Source organism: Hylobates moloch, unplaced genomic scaffold, assembly GCF_009828535.3.
Source record: "Hylobates moloch isolate HMO894 unplaced genomic scaffold, HMol_V3 SCAFFOLD_1, whole genome shotgun sequence".
NCBI lineage: Eukaryota > Metazoa > Chordata > Mammalia > Primates > Hylobatidae > Hylobates > Hylobates moloch.
The window spans coordinates 85,021,006-85,036,552 of record NW_026652276.1 but is presented as its reverse complement, the minus strand read 5'-3'; the positions used below and the strand labels follow the sequence as shown (position 1 = coordinate 85,036,552).

At 37.9% G+C, this 15,547-nt stretch overlaps 1 protein-coding gene across 2 annotated transcripts in view; it reads right to left on the bottom strand.

The window, feature by feature from the left end:
- The window catches only part of ACVR1C (activin A receptor type 1C), a 94,787-nt gene extending 80,400 nt beyond the window's left edge, over positions 1 to 14,387 (bottom strand). For both annotated transcript variants that reach the window (XM_032755663.2, XM_058441849.1), the window contains exon 1: positions 14,095 to 14,387. In XM_032755663.2, coding sequence (XP_032611554.1) covers positions 14,095 to 14,167 — 73 coding nt within the window. In that variant the 5' untranslated portion in view covers positions 14,168 to 14,387. The remainder of the gene's footprint in view (positions 1 to 14,094) is intronic.
- Positions 14,388 to 15,547: the final 1,160 nt, after the last annotated feature.

Genomic DNA, 15,547 nt, shown 5'->3' with positions numbered 1-15,547 from the left:
CACACTTTAAAATATGTGTATTCTGCTGTTGTTAGTTGGTATGTTACATAAATGTCAATTAGGTCAAATTAGTTAAAATTATTTTTTAGATTTTGTATATCCTTTCTAAAGTTTGGTTTATTTATTCTATCAGATACGAGAGAGGAGTTTGAAGACTCAAAATATAATTAAAGATGTGTCTATTTCCCTTTCAGTTCTATCCGTTGTTGTTTCATGCATTTTGGAGCTCTATGGCTAGAAGCATACACAACATTATGACATCTTGTCAGTGAAGTGATATTTCTATCACTATGGAATATCCCTTGCAGCATCTTATCTTTTGATGTCTATTTTGTTTGTTATTAATATAGCCACCCCAGCTTTCTTATAGTTAGTGTTTGCATGGTATAATTTTTTCCATAGTTTTACTTTCAATCTATTTGTCTCTTTATATTTAAAGTGCATTTCTTATATTAAAGTGGATTTCTTATGATAGCATATAGATCTTGCTTTTTTACCCAGTCTGACAATCTCAGTCTTTTCATTGCTATACTTAAACCAATTACATTTAATGTAATTATTGGTATAACTGAATTGAAATCTACAATATTGTTCATTGTTTTCCATTCATTGTTTTTGATCCCTTGGATATTTTACCCTCATGCTTTTGGATTAATTGAATATTTTTATTCCATTTTATTTACATTATTAGCTTATTATTTTTACCATTTTAAAAGTATTTTTAAGAGATGCGCTTGCAGCTGGGGACAGAGGTTCACGCCTATAATACCAGCACTATGGGAGGCCAAGGCAGGAGGATCACTTGAGGCCAAGAGTTCAAGACCAGCCTGAGCACTGTAGTGAGACCCTGTCTCTACAAGTAACAATAATACAAAAAAAATACACAAAAAGTAGCCAGGTGTGGTGCATGCTTTTGAGGTTTTTGTGGGTTTTGTCTGTTTGTTTTGAGATAGGATTTCACTTTGTCAGCCAGGTTGGAGTGCAGTGACATGATCATAGCTCACTGCAGCCTTAACCTCCCAAGCTCAAGCAATTCTCCCACCTCAGCCTCCCCAGTAGCTGGGACTACAGGTGTGCACAACCATACCTGGCTAGTTTTTTTCATTTTTTGTAAAGACATGGTCTTGGTATGTTGCCTAGGCTGGTCTCAAACTCCTAGGCACAAGTAATCCTTCCATCTTGGCCTCCCAAAGTGCTAGGATTACATAAGTTCTTATTTATTGGAAAATGTCTATTTCTCTTTCATTTAAAAAAACTTCATGTAGTATGGAATATTGGGTTGGCGATTTTTTACTCACTGCATTTAAAGTTGTCACTTTATTGCAATAGGACTGTTCTTGTAAAAAAATTAAAAATTAAAAAAAATAAAGTCCCTTCATTGGTTTGTGTTTTGCAGTTTCTGCTAAGAAGTCTGCTGCAATTCTTAAATTTGTTCCTCTTTATGTAAGAGGTATTTTTTAATGCAAGCTGCCTTCAAGATTTTCTATTTATCTTTGAATGTCATCAGTTAGAATATGATGGATATGGTCTATTGGTGTAGGGTTTGGGAGGAGAGAAATTTGTCTGGATTGGGCTCTCCGAGCTTCTGTGCTTGGTGGTTTGATGTCTTTCATTATGTCTGGAAATTATTAACCAATATCTCTTCAACTATTTCTTTTGTCCCATTCTCCCTTTGTTTCCTTCTAGCATTCCATTTACACATATGTTATATTACTTGATATTACCCCATACCTCTTGGATGCTCTGTTGGGTCTTTTTGCTCCTCCCTCTTTATTACCTCTGGATGCTTCCCTCTTTAGTGTAATGGCTTTAAACAAGTATAAGTACACTATTATATGGTAATTTCTAGTGATCCATCTTCAAATTTATGATTCTTTCTTTGGCTGTGTCAGGTCAATTGATGAGCACACCAAAGGCATTTTTTATTTGTTTTTCATATTTAGCATTTCCTTTTGACATTTTCTTACACTCTCTACCCTTCTACTGAAATGCTACAACTGTTCATGCACATTTTCCACATTTTCCACTACAGCTTTTAGTCATAGTTATTTTAAATTCCTTGCCTAATAGTTTTAAAATCTGCATCATATCTAAATCAGTGCTCTGTCACTTGTGAATAGGGATTTTTCTTAAGTATCTCCTCATAATTATTGGTTGATGTAAATATAACTATACTATTGGTAAATTTAATCATACTATTATAAGGTCTTTACACTAAAACTGGAGGTGTCAGGGTAAAGAGAGAAGCATGAAGTAAGAAGGCTGAAGTGTCAGGTGTGAAGAGTAATGAGTGAAATGACACAGTATTGATTCAAAAGGAACATTAAGAAAGAATACAGTTAAACATAGAGCAACCAGTTAAAAATAATAATAGGAGAGAGAGTTAAGAAATCCATAAAGAAAGTAAAATGAAACACTCAAAAAAATTACTCGTCAAAAAGAGGGCCAAAAAAGAGGAACAGAAGAATGATAAAAAGAAAAATAAATAGCAAGATGGTAGGCTACCAATTACTATACTAATTGTTAATGGACTAAACACCTTAATTACTGTCTGAGTGTTAAAAGGTAAAAGTTAAGAACTAACTATATGCTGTGTACAAAGGATGCACTTTCATTATAAAGACACTGATAGAAAGTAAAGGAAAGGGAAAAAATACATGCAAATACTAAACATAAGAAAATTGGCATGGTTATATTACTATTAGAGTAGACTTCAAGATGAAGAGTACTACTGCGATAAAGAGGGACATCTTATATTAATGAAATAGTCATTGCATCAGGAAGGCATGGAAATTGTAAATGTGTACGTGCCTAAGTGTTTCAAAATATATAAAATAGAAACTAATGGAACTAAAGGGAGAAACAGACAAATACATAAGTATAGCTGCACACTTCTCTCAGTAAGAAATATAGATGATGAGAACAACACTATCAATAAACCTCACCTAATTGACATTTACAAAACAATACACCCAACAGCCAAAACTAATCTATGGTGGAATAAAGAACAGCAGATGCCTTTGGGAGTACCGCATTGAGGAATAGCTGGGTAGAGACATGAGGGAGCTCACTGTGATGATGTTTATCTTTAATATCCTGAAAAAGATTAGGTGAATGTATCTCTCAAAATTTCATGAGTACACACAAAAGACTTGTGAATGTCACGATATATAAATATTTTATCCAAAAAGAAAAGTGTTGAACTCTGTGTAATAATATGCATGCTGAAGTATTTCAAAGGAAATATACTGCTATGTGTAATTTACTTGGAGATGCATCAGAAGATAACATATATTAATGGATAGAAGGATGGATAAATGGATATATATGTGATAAGGCAAATATAATAAAATAATAATGGTATAATCCAATTGGTCAGTATATGGGCGATAACTAAAATTCTTTTAATTCTAGTGTATATTTGAAGCTTAAAAATAAAACTTGGGAGGAAAAGTAAAGCAAAATCAAACTTTCCCTAAACAAAAATTAATTAGAATGTGTTGCTATCAGAACTGAACTACAAAAATTGAAAGAAGATCTTCAGGTTGAAAGAAAATGACAACAGATATAAACTTTGATTTATACAAAATAATGAAGAGTACTAAAAGTGATAAATAGGTGGGTAAATGTAAAATAGTACATTCATTTTTAAAATTTTTTTAAAGGTAATACGTAAAGCCAAAATAATAACTATAAGTTTCAAGGTTTGCAAAATATTTAGAAGTAAAACATATGAGATTAATAGCACAAAAGACAAAGAGAGGGAAATGGAGGCATATAATGGTAAGGTTCTTAAATAAGCTATGGTAATATTATCAATTTTGGAACAATCACTAAAAATAAAGAGGCATAGCTTAGAAACTAATATTGAAAATAATATATAAAGCTAATATTTAGTCAATTTAACCAAATGAAGGCAAGAGGGGGAAATGAAAGAGGATACAAAAATAAGATGACAGATTTATTATATACAACCATACTGGTAAATACATTAAATGTATATGTTGTAAATGCTCCAGTTAAAAGACAAGTATGTAAGACAGGATTAAAAAAAGCAGGACCCAAACATATGCTCTCTCTATAAGAAACCCAATTTAAATGTAAAGATATATATGAGTTAAGCATAAAAGAATGGAAAATTTATAACATGTAGACTTTCAGCACAAGAAAACTGGAATAACAGAGTAACTATATCAATAGTTTAAAAAAGTAGATAAATATTAACCATAAGAAAGGTGGGATAGTTATATTAATATCAACAGAGTGGATCTCAAGGCAAAGCATATTACCAGTAATAAAGATAAGCATGTCATAATAACAAATATTACCAGGGATAATGTAGGAATTTTCCCAATCACAAGTATGAATCAAGAGGACATAATAATCCTAATTGTGTATGTACCCAAAAACAAAATATTCAAATATAGGAAGCAACAATTAGAAAAAAACAAAAAAAGGAAATACATAAATCCATAAGTAAATTAGAGATGTCAACAATCCTTTCTCAATAGCTGGTGAAACAAGAAGACAGAGAATCAGTAAAGATAGAAAAGACTTCAATAACACTGTCTAGCAACTTGACCTAAATGACACTTACAGAACACTCCACTCATCCAAAGTGGAATACATAGTATTTTCAAGTACATATGGAGTATTCACGAGGTCAGACATATGCCAGGCTATAAAACAAACACAAATGAATTCAAAATAAATGAAATCATATAGATTACGTTATTTCATCCCAAATGGATTTAAAGTAGAATTCTATAAGAAAAAAAGCTCTGAAAATTACTAAAATATTTGGCAGTTAAATAACAGACATCCAAATAACACACAGGCGGCTCCAAAAAATTACAAAGGAAACTAGGAAATATTTTTAACTCAGTATAAATAAAAACACAATATCACAATTTATGGATGAGCTGAAGCAGTTGCTGAGAGGGAAACTTAGAAGTTAAATACTTAGAAAAGAAGAAAGATCTTAAATTAATAATTTAATGTGGGTCAGCAAACTATGGCCCATTGGCTATAAATAAAGTTTTACCGAAATGCAGCAACACCTATCTGTTTATGTATTGTCCATGGCTGCTTTCATACTACGAAGGCAGAGTTAAGTGGATGCAACAGTGACTATTTGTTTCATAAGCCTAAAATAGGATAAACTCTGACCCTTTGAGAAAATGTTGCCAACACTTGATATAATGTACATGCTAAAGAACCTGGAATAAAAAGCAATAAGTTAAACCTCAAGTAAGCAGATGAAGAAAATAATGAAGAGAAGAAAATAACTGAAAACAAACAGAGAAAATAAATAAAACCAAAAGCTATTTATTTGCAAGAAATCAATAAAATTGACAAACCTCCGGCTAGACTGATCATGGTAAAAGGAGAGAAAATTCAAATTCCCTATTTCAGAAATATTAAAGGGGCCACCACTACAACTCTTATAAATATTAAAAGGATAATAAGGAAATATGGCAAAAAAAAAAAAACTTCAAGGTAATGGCAATATCCAAAGCATAGTTGAGTAAAAGCCATTCTGGGGAACATCATCTTGATTTGGCACAATAACTCTCTATACTTCTAAAGGGGTCCAGTTGTTTTAATGAAGTCAGCTTTCTTCTCTCTACAAAAGGGAATGCCTTTTAATAGAACATAGCTAAAGAGTAGCTGTAGGAAATAAAGATTTTCAAAAAGAGTTTCATTCAGTTACATGTTTATTATTCTATAAGGATCTTCTGCTAATTATATAATTATTCTGTATTCAACCTGTCAAATTTTGTGTTATGTCTATTTTCTGGAAATACAAATGACAGATTGCAAGTAGAATTTAAGTGAGAACACAATCTCACCATGACTATCAGAGCAAGCAAATGTCCACAGAGTAGAATTTTTACTCTTGGAGAACGAAAATGGAGATGATAGAGAAAAACAAGATAAACTTCCAGGGGAGTAGGCCAGGAAAATGCCATCAGATAAAGTTGTAAGACATGATTAGTTAATACTCTTTAATATATTTTGGCTCTGTTGTAAAACAATCTGGTTTTTTTAAGCTGTATTAATCTGGATTACCAGTTTCTAAATTAACATCTCTTGGATACGTATGCATTTAAAAAAACTAAATATTTGTTGTTTTTAATTATTTTTTTAATTGACACATAATTGTATATATTTATGGGATACAATGTGATGTTTTGATACATGTATACAGTGTCCAATGATCACATCAGGAGAATTAGCATATCCACCACCTCAAACATTTATCATTTCTTTATGTTGAGAACATTCAAAATCTGGTCTGCTAGCTATTTGAACATGTCCACATCCTGATGAATTAGATTTTTTTCACGTCCTGTTTTTGATCATAGAGTCTTTATTTCAGTCAATTATGGAGTTGCATAAAAAAAAGGAAAAGGTACTTAATCAATATGCAGAGATGTAGCACCCATCCCTGTCTTTTTATTAACCATGAGATAAGAATGACAAAATAGATTGGGAGAAAATGTGTGTTTCACTTTCAAAATGGGAGCATCCTAATGATTTTCTTGAAGTGAAAAGTTTAATGAAAAAGTGGATTGATCTAATTTGGGATGTTTAAGTCATTGGCAAATTTAAATTGTTTTAAAAAAAATAATAATAAGCCAAGCTCTTGAGTCATACCGAGTGAATCACCCATGAATTCTTGAGATTAATTTAAAACAGCTCCAAAGAAACAGTATCTTTGCATGCCTACTGTCTAAAAGACAGAAGAGAACAACAGAAAGGAGAAGTTATTCTAGAGGGAAAAAAGTGAAGAATCAGGACATAGCAGAGCCGTGTTAGCTTGGCTGGCCAATCAGAGCAGTGAATTCGAGGGGCACATCATAAGACAATGGTAGCCCCTGAGAAGGAGCAAAGTGTTGGCTTCTATGGAAATAAGGTCTTCCTTGTCTGTTTCATACTCCCACTCACCTCCTCCATCCTTTTACTTTTTACTGGATCCCTAAGTAGGAGGAGTAGTGATTTGTATTGTTCAGGTTTCAGAGAACCAAGTGGCCCACATGCTTTAGGGATCCAGCTTTCAAAGAACAAGAAAAACAAGGGGCTCATGGTCATGGCTATGTCTTCCTTCTTTTCCACAGCAAGTGTGGGAAGGGTACAACCTGCTTCCTTGGTAGAAGAGATTCCGCCACCTGTTTCCACAGACTTTCTACTTTTTCCCTCACTTAGCAGTTGCCCCTGAAATTATTGCCTGGAACTCTTGCCAGTTTCCATGAGACCTGGACTAATGTGAGGTATTATAAATAGAGGTCCCTTGCTCCACAGCCTCTATGGCTTCATTTTGCCCGGACTGAATAGCCTTTCAATGGTTTCCTGGAATTAGGATACAGGGTTCGAGTTTATCACAGCTCCTCTACCTTTATCCTTGGGCTATTTAGTTGTTGAAAAGAAGAGCATATTCAAGTTTTCCATGCAACTGGGGACAAAAGCTCCAGGTAATAAGAAAAAGTTACTTTGCCTTGTTTCACCTCCTTTTTCTAGATGTCACCTCTTAACTGAAGATGAGACTCAGAAGATAGTGTTTGGGTATTCCTAAGTCCCATTAGCAAAAGAGTCATTTCTGTATAATTTATGAACATATCCCAATTTCTTAAACATACTATCCCAATTTCTTCAACAATGTAAGGATAAATCTTGAGATTTTGACTATTGACTGTGAAAAATGTAAGACTTAGAAGACCAAAGCAATGGAAAACCAAGAAGATACTATAAGGTATAACTAATGACGTTCTTCACAGAAATAGAAAAAAAAATCCTAAAATTTATATGGAACCACAAGAGACCCAGAATACCAAAGCTATCCTAAGGAAAAAGGACAAAACTGGAAGAATCACATTATCTGACTTCAAATTATACTACAGAGCTACAGTAACCAAAACAGCATGGTACTGACATGAAAACAGACACATAGACCAATGCAACAGAATAAAGAACCCAGAAACAGATCCACACACCTACAGTGAACTCATCTTTAACACAGGTGCCAAGAACATACACTGGGGAAAGGATAGTCTCTTCAATAAATGGTCCTGGGAAAACTGGATATCCATATGCAGAAGAATGTAAGTAGACCCCTATCTCTTACTATATACAAAAAAAGTCAAATCAAAATGAATTAAAGACCTCAAACTATGAAACTACTACAAGAAAACATTGGGGAAAATCTCCAGGACATCAGTTTGTGCAAAGACTTCCTGAGTAATAGCCCACAAGCACAGATGCCCAAAGCAAACATGGACAAATGGGATCACATCAAGTTAAAAAGATTCTGCATGGTAAAGGATACAATTAACAAAGTGAAAAGACAATCCACAGAACGAGAGAAAATATTTGCAAACTACCCCTCTCACAAGGGATTAATATCCAGAATATATAAGGAGCTAAAACAACTCTGTAGGGAAAAAAATCTAATGATCCAATAAAAAAAATTGGCAAAAGATTTGAATGGCCTTTTCTCAAAAGATGATGTACAAATGGCAAACAGCACATGAAAAGGTGCTCGACATCACTGATCATCAAAGAAATGCAAATAAAAACTACAGTGATATCATCTCACCCCAGTTAAAACGGCTTACATTCCAAAGACAGGCAGTAATGAATGCTGGCAAGGATGTGGAAAAAAGCAAACACTTGTACACTGTTGATAGGATTGTAAATTAGTACAACCACTAAGAAGAACCCTTTGGAGGTTCCTCAAAAAATTAAAACTTGAGCTACCATATGATCCAGCAATTCCACTGATGGATATAACCCAAAAGAAAGAAAATCAATATATGGAAGAGATCTGCACTTCCATGTTTGTTGCAGCCCTATTTACAATAGCCAAGATTTGGAAGCAACCTAACTGTCCATCAACAGATGAATGGATAATGAAAATGTGGTATATATACACAATGGAGTACTATTCAGCCATAAAAAAGAATGAGATCCAGTCATTTTCAACAATATGGATGGAAGTGGAGATCATTTTGTTAACTGAAATAAGCCAGGAACAGAAAGACAAACATGACATGTTCTCACTTATTTGTGGGATCTAAAAATCAAACTCATGGTCAGAGAGAATAGAAAGATGGTTAGCAGAGGCTGGGAAGGGTAGTAGGGGGTTGGGGGGGAGGTGGGGACGGTTAATGGGTACAAAAATATGGAAAGAATGAATAGGACCTACTATTTGATAGCACAATAGGGTGACTATAGTCAGTAATAATTACATATTTTAAAATATACAATGTAATTGGATTGTTTGTAACTCAAAGGATAAAATGCTTGAGGGGATGGATATCCCATGTTCCATGATGTGCTTATTTCACACTGCATGCATGTATCAAAACATCTCATGTACCCCATACACATATATATATATATATATCTACTATGCAGCCACAAAAATTTTTTTAAATAATTAAAAAATTTTTCATGATAAGGTATAATACATAGTACACTCTTTATGCTTAGAATTTTTTCCTTGTTTTGTTCTGTTTACTAATTATATTTGAAAATTAATTCTCTTGTTCTATTATTTATTAAAATAAACTCTTTATATATATGTCAACATAATCTGAGCTTTTTAATGATCCATGCCGGCAGTTGTCCATTTATAGGACACTACAGATCTCAAATTGAAGATAACATTAATCATTTGGTAGGTCAAGACTAAGCTAGAGCAGGAACTAAACAGCTTCAGGATGATATTTATGTATCCAAGCCCCTTCCCCAAAATCTTGTCATTGCTCTCTTAGGAATATGCTCTAAAACTTCAAACTATTATCAGAATAACAGGCCCACAGGGCTCAGCAGCCTCCCTATTCCTGCCTCTATCCAATCTCCTCTCCTCTTAACCTTATTTATGGCAAGAGATGCAAGTAGTGCCAAGAAAAGTACAACAAAGTGGGTCTTGGCTACTGCCTGAAAGCATTTCCCCTAAAAGAGAAGCATGAAAGTTTATTCAAAAGGAAACTACTCCAAAACTGCATCTGAAAATAACCACTTCCAAAATACAGCAAACTTGGGAAAAACCAACTGCTTTCATGCAACAATCAAGGGAATCAAGAGTTATTCTTGTTTTTTTTCACCCATATTTTCATGTCTAGATACTCATGTAGGATTGGGGAAAGCTAGGTATCCTTTCAGGTTCACACAGAAGAAGAGAGATATCCTGTGCAGAGTTGGGAGTGACACATTGGGAGACGCACATGAAGACGGTAACGGAGCTAGAACAGGAGAGGTTTTTAGAGATGAGGACTAGAAAATAGGTCTTCACTTCTCTTTTTAATAAAAGAGCCAGAAATACATGCATCAGGAACAGTTTATCTCAAAACAGGACTTCTTTTATGTTGGTTTGCAAGATAAAAGTACAGAACACCCAGTTAAATTGGAATTAAACAGCAATTAATTTTTAATATACTTGTGTTCCATGTCATACTTGTGACACACTTATACTAAAGAGGTATTCATTGTTTATCTCAAATTCAATCTAACAAGGTATTCTCTGCCTTATTTGCTAAGTCTGTGGCTCTGTTTAATGCATCTTTGGAAAGTTATCAGTAAATGCCCTTGGCTCTCAATTTTTTATCATCAGTCCAGACTTATACCCTGAACTTCAGACCCAGAAAACCAATTTCTTACTTGACATCTCCATTTCAGCATCTGAGAGGCATTTTAAACTCAACATATCCAAAACTGAGCTCCTGTGATGTGTCAGCACCAACCCTTCTCTCCCCAGACCAGCTTTTCCTGCAGTCCGCCCCACCCCAATTAAGGGTCCATTCTTCTATTGCTTGGGTCAAAAATGTAGTGTCATCCTTAGGTACTCACTTTCACACCTCAAAGTCCTTTATTTTTTGTATGAGTTTAGCAATTCAGAGGAAATCTCTAAGCATAGTTTCTCCTGGGCCAGAGATGTCTTCCTTGGAACCAGGGAGCCTCTTGCCACATCTGTGTCAATCAACCGATAAATGACTATGCTTCAAGAAGGGCAAAGGTGGCCACACCTTTTGCATTTATAAACTCAGTCAGCCCTGAGCTTTCACTTTCACTTCCAGCAACACTGTGGAAAACTCTTAGCGGAAACTGCTAACTATTGTTTGCGGTGGGGGTGAGGGGGTGCAGGGGGGTGGGGGGAAGAATTTCATTACTTGAAACCCTCACTCTCACCCTGGTTATTAAGGAAATATTCATTCCATTTTTGGAGTAACAACATACGGCTTTCTGGGCTCTTAATAATCCTTGCTGGACCAGAGGACAAAGGAGTTTCAAGAAATTAGAAGAGAATGCACAATATGTAAATCTATGTAATATCCAAATCACAGCTTCAAAGTAGAGAACTCCAGGACATTTTCTGCCACTTCTTTTTTGGGTACACATGATGAATGTTGTGAAGCTATGTCAGGTCTCTCTTATCAAACATCAAGGCATCCAGAACCTACATAATCAGAGCAACTTAGAGGAGCCTGAGTTTTTCGTTTCTCTTGTTTTTAGAGACGGTGCCTCACTGTGTCACCCAGGCTGGAGTGCAGTAGTACGATCATGGCTCACTGCAATCTTGAACTCTTGGTCTCAAGCAATTCTCCTGTCTCAGCCTCCCAAGTAGCTAGGACTACAGGTGTGTGCCACCAGAACTGGCTAATTGTTTTTAAATTTTTTGTAGAGACGGCGTCTCACTATGTTGCCTGAGCTGGTCTTGAACTTGCTGGCCTCAAGCAGTCCTCATGCCTCGGCCTCCCAAAGTACTGGGATTAGAGGCGTGAGCCACTGCACCTGGCCAGCCTGATTTTTTTAATTCCAGTCCAGACCAATAAATAGTTTTTCTAAGTCTCTACCCGCTGTTATCTTCTGAGATTCTCAAAAAGGAGCAATGGACACTCCTAAGGTGACAACAATGTGGGGAATGAGCAGCCAAAATAAAAAAGGTTTACTGGTTTATCATGTGTTCAGATATTTAAAGTCCCAGGCCTGCTCTGCAGATCCAGATGAAAGGTGGTGCCTTCTGTCACACAGTTTCACTGACTATGTCATTACATCAAGAACAACTTCTCATATAACATTCCAACAATGGCAAGTACATGTCATAAATGGCCAACATGATTAACAGTGTAATTTGTAAAAGTGACCAGGTAAAAATACAGTTGGCTAACCATGTGATAAAACCAATTGAAAAAGTGAAAAGCAAAACAAAACTACCTTGAATCTTTCTACTAAATAGCCAGAGATTTATATAAAGTTAAGAATAAATACTGTAAGTAGCAATATACATTGTTAACGTGGGACACAGAGGGGTAAAGACTTCTTAAGGAGATTTGAAAATGATTGCACTTGACATAGAAAAGTTTTTTGTAAAAGTTCAACTTCAATAAACACGTCTCTACTACATTATTCCATATCACGCATTTTTCTTAGACTTCAAATTTTAAGTGAGTGACTTTGAATGGATTATCTTTTTTTATTTTTTGCATATTTCAATGTCAAAAGTTTCTATGCCTTTTCAGGAACATGAGGCATGTTGCTATGCTCAAGGTCTCTGAAATTTTCTAAAGATTCTGGGTATACAACAAAATATATCCTTGAAGCTACATTTAAAAAATAATTGAATCTGTTTTGTAAAAATGTGTGCAGCCAAGTTATCAGCTCCTCCAAATAAAAAGAGTTGTACAGAGAGCCTCCAGAGGCAGTTTCACCTCATCAAAACTGTGATATCTTGAAGACTTTTTTTTTGTAAACTCCATTAAATTGTCAAGAGCACTTTCAGTATCCCAAGTTAGCAGAGTTTTCACCCATTTTTTAAAGACTTTCCCATAGTTGGTTTTCTCCCACTTATAAATTTATTAACTCTAAATGCAAATATTTCACTTTATCCCATCATCTTTCCGACAGTCTTGGGCTGTTTTCCTAAAAGATAACTGAAATGCTTTAATCCTCAGATTTTGTTGATTAATCCTTTTCAATAATCAAATTTATATTTGAATATTGTATTTAGTGATTCTCTCAGGCCATCTGAAACACTGAAATCTGTAGATGACAGCAATCGTATCATTCAAATCATTCTCTTGCACATGTCACTAAGAGGAAAACGACCCACCATGAATACAGCTATTAATGTCAAACAGATTGTCATCTGGGAAAACAAAATGCATCAAAATCAGCTTCGGACAAAACACAGCTCTATGGGAAAACACCAGATTTTTATGTGCAAATGTCTTCAATGTCTGATCGAAATTTTTAAAGAATGAGTTAGCAAAGAATCTGCTCCTCCTCTGCATAATCCAGGACAATGTAATGAAAATAGTTTTCGAGGTAAAGGGCTTTTAGTCACAGCACATTATGATTTTACCAAAGATGCATTTGCCCCACTTTCTAGTAAACATTATAAAGAAACGTCTGGCTTCTAGATTGGGTAGAGGGCTCTATTTAGCCTATCAAGGCACAGACCTGTTATAAACTCTGGGGCGCTTGCCAGAATTTTTTTCCCCAGGAACTCTGAGTAAAGATCGTACCTCGAAAGCAATGTGCGTTGCAAACCACACAGATTTAAGCTCCCACTCTCGCCTCCATAGCTTGGCATCTGCGGCTTTTGGGGTATTCCCCGCCTCCTAAAACTCAGACTAAATCACCACCTCCCACCACCACCATGCCATCATCCTTGAGCAGCTCTCAGGGGCTTAACACAGCGTGCGTCCGACGCACACCTGCAGCCCTCCCGGTCCCTGCAGGGTGAACCCAGCTCCCAGTCATGCGCGCACCCACAAACGCTCTCCTATTTTCTCCGCTGCAAACTGCCCACAAATTAGTCACCCGCCTCACCCCTACTACTTACTCCCCCACGTCCCTGCTGCCTTTTCCCTCTTCCGGGTGGCTTCGTCCCCAACACACCTGTCTACCCCTACGGCTGCCAGACGTCAGGTGCCCACGCTGCACCCTATCCCGCGCCCCCTCAATCCGACTGGCGCTTCCCCGTCCGCCCCGAAGGTCAGTTTGCTCGGAGCACCCGGCGTCCCCCACCCCCGTGCCCACCTGCAGACCTCCTCCCAGCTCCGGGCGTCGGGAGAGAAACCAGCACCGTACCTGCCGAGAGCTCGGCGGCCGCGGCGAGCAGCAGGAGAGCCTGGCGGAGCGCTGAGCAGAGCGCCCGGGTCATCGCCACCAGGCGGCCGCGCCGGGGCGGCGAGGCCCCAGAGCAGAGCGAGGCAGCCGGGGCAGCACAGCCCGCTTTGAAGTTCCCGGGCCGCGGGAGGGGAGCGCGGCACCGACACCCTTTTGAAGTGCGCGGTTGGCTCTAGTCAGTGTGGGCGCCCCCCTCCCCGGCCGCCCCCATCCCACGCCCCCCGCGGCTGGCGGTGCGCGGCGCTCCTGCCACTGGCCCCGCAGCCGGGCGGGGAGGGGGTGGTGGGGCGGGCGGCAGAGCCCGCCCCTGCCGCGCCTCCGCCCCCTGCGCCCTCTCGCAGCCGCCCGGGCCTGCTGCTGCAGGGCAGGCAGGCAAAGGCGGCCCTGTGCCCGGCAGTGAGATCGCCCAGAGCTGGGGCGAATAAAGAGGTGGCGTGGGGAAGCGGCGCGGAGCCTCCGGGACTAGATACTCAGGAATGGGGCTCCGCACGGGAGGAAAAGCCCCACTGAGACTTTAGGGAAACTTCAATTACGCGGCGATTGCGCCCAGGTGATCCGCTCTATAACCTCCCACAGAAGAGCCAGCCTCCTAGCTCTCCTGACGTTTGTTATCCAGGGTCCTTAAGTCCAACCAGGCTGCGCTGTGAGAGCCCCGCGGGCTTCCTACTCGCTTGTCCCACCCCTGCGTCCTGGCCGTTTGCGCCTCTGGGGAAGGGCGCCCTCTCTGTTCATCCCTGGAAATGACCAGTTGTCCGACTGCCTTCTGGACCTATAAGCTTTGGTTTAACAAACTTCATCTCTTCTCGGGTGCCTTTTGGGAACCCTCCCCTCTATAAATGGCGACCAAAGCTGGACCACCTGCGCCAGGTGATGTGGCCATCTACAATGTGTGACCCACGTCTGGTGGTAAAAGACCTCACCTATGGAAGATAATTTCGGCAGCTACAATTTCAGCAATTGAAGAACTAAGGGAACATACACACAAACACACACACACACACACGGATTAAGGGAAGGGGAAGAATTGTTTAAAGTAACATATGAAAAACTTGTTTGAGTATTGTTTAATCCCTAGAGGCTGTCAAATGGGTGTGTTTCCCATGTGGATTGTGCCTGAAAATACAAGGACAACGGCCACATTACCAATGTATATAAATTAACTTAAATTTCATTCACCTATAGAGCCTGAACATTAAAGTGAATGGAATTATTTCAGTCTGAACAACGCGAAAAAGCAAGAATACAATACTGGTGTTATTACTACTAGTGTTAGGGGGTTCCTTGAAAAGTGATAGCGTCCTAAAAATTGCTTTAGGGTAAAACATTGCTTGCTTCTTCACCTAGCTCAGCACTAAATTATATGCTAGGCGTTCTAAGTTCTATGAAAGACCTATGGTGAAATGTTGTATGTAAC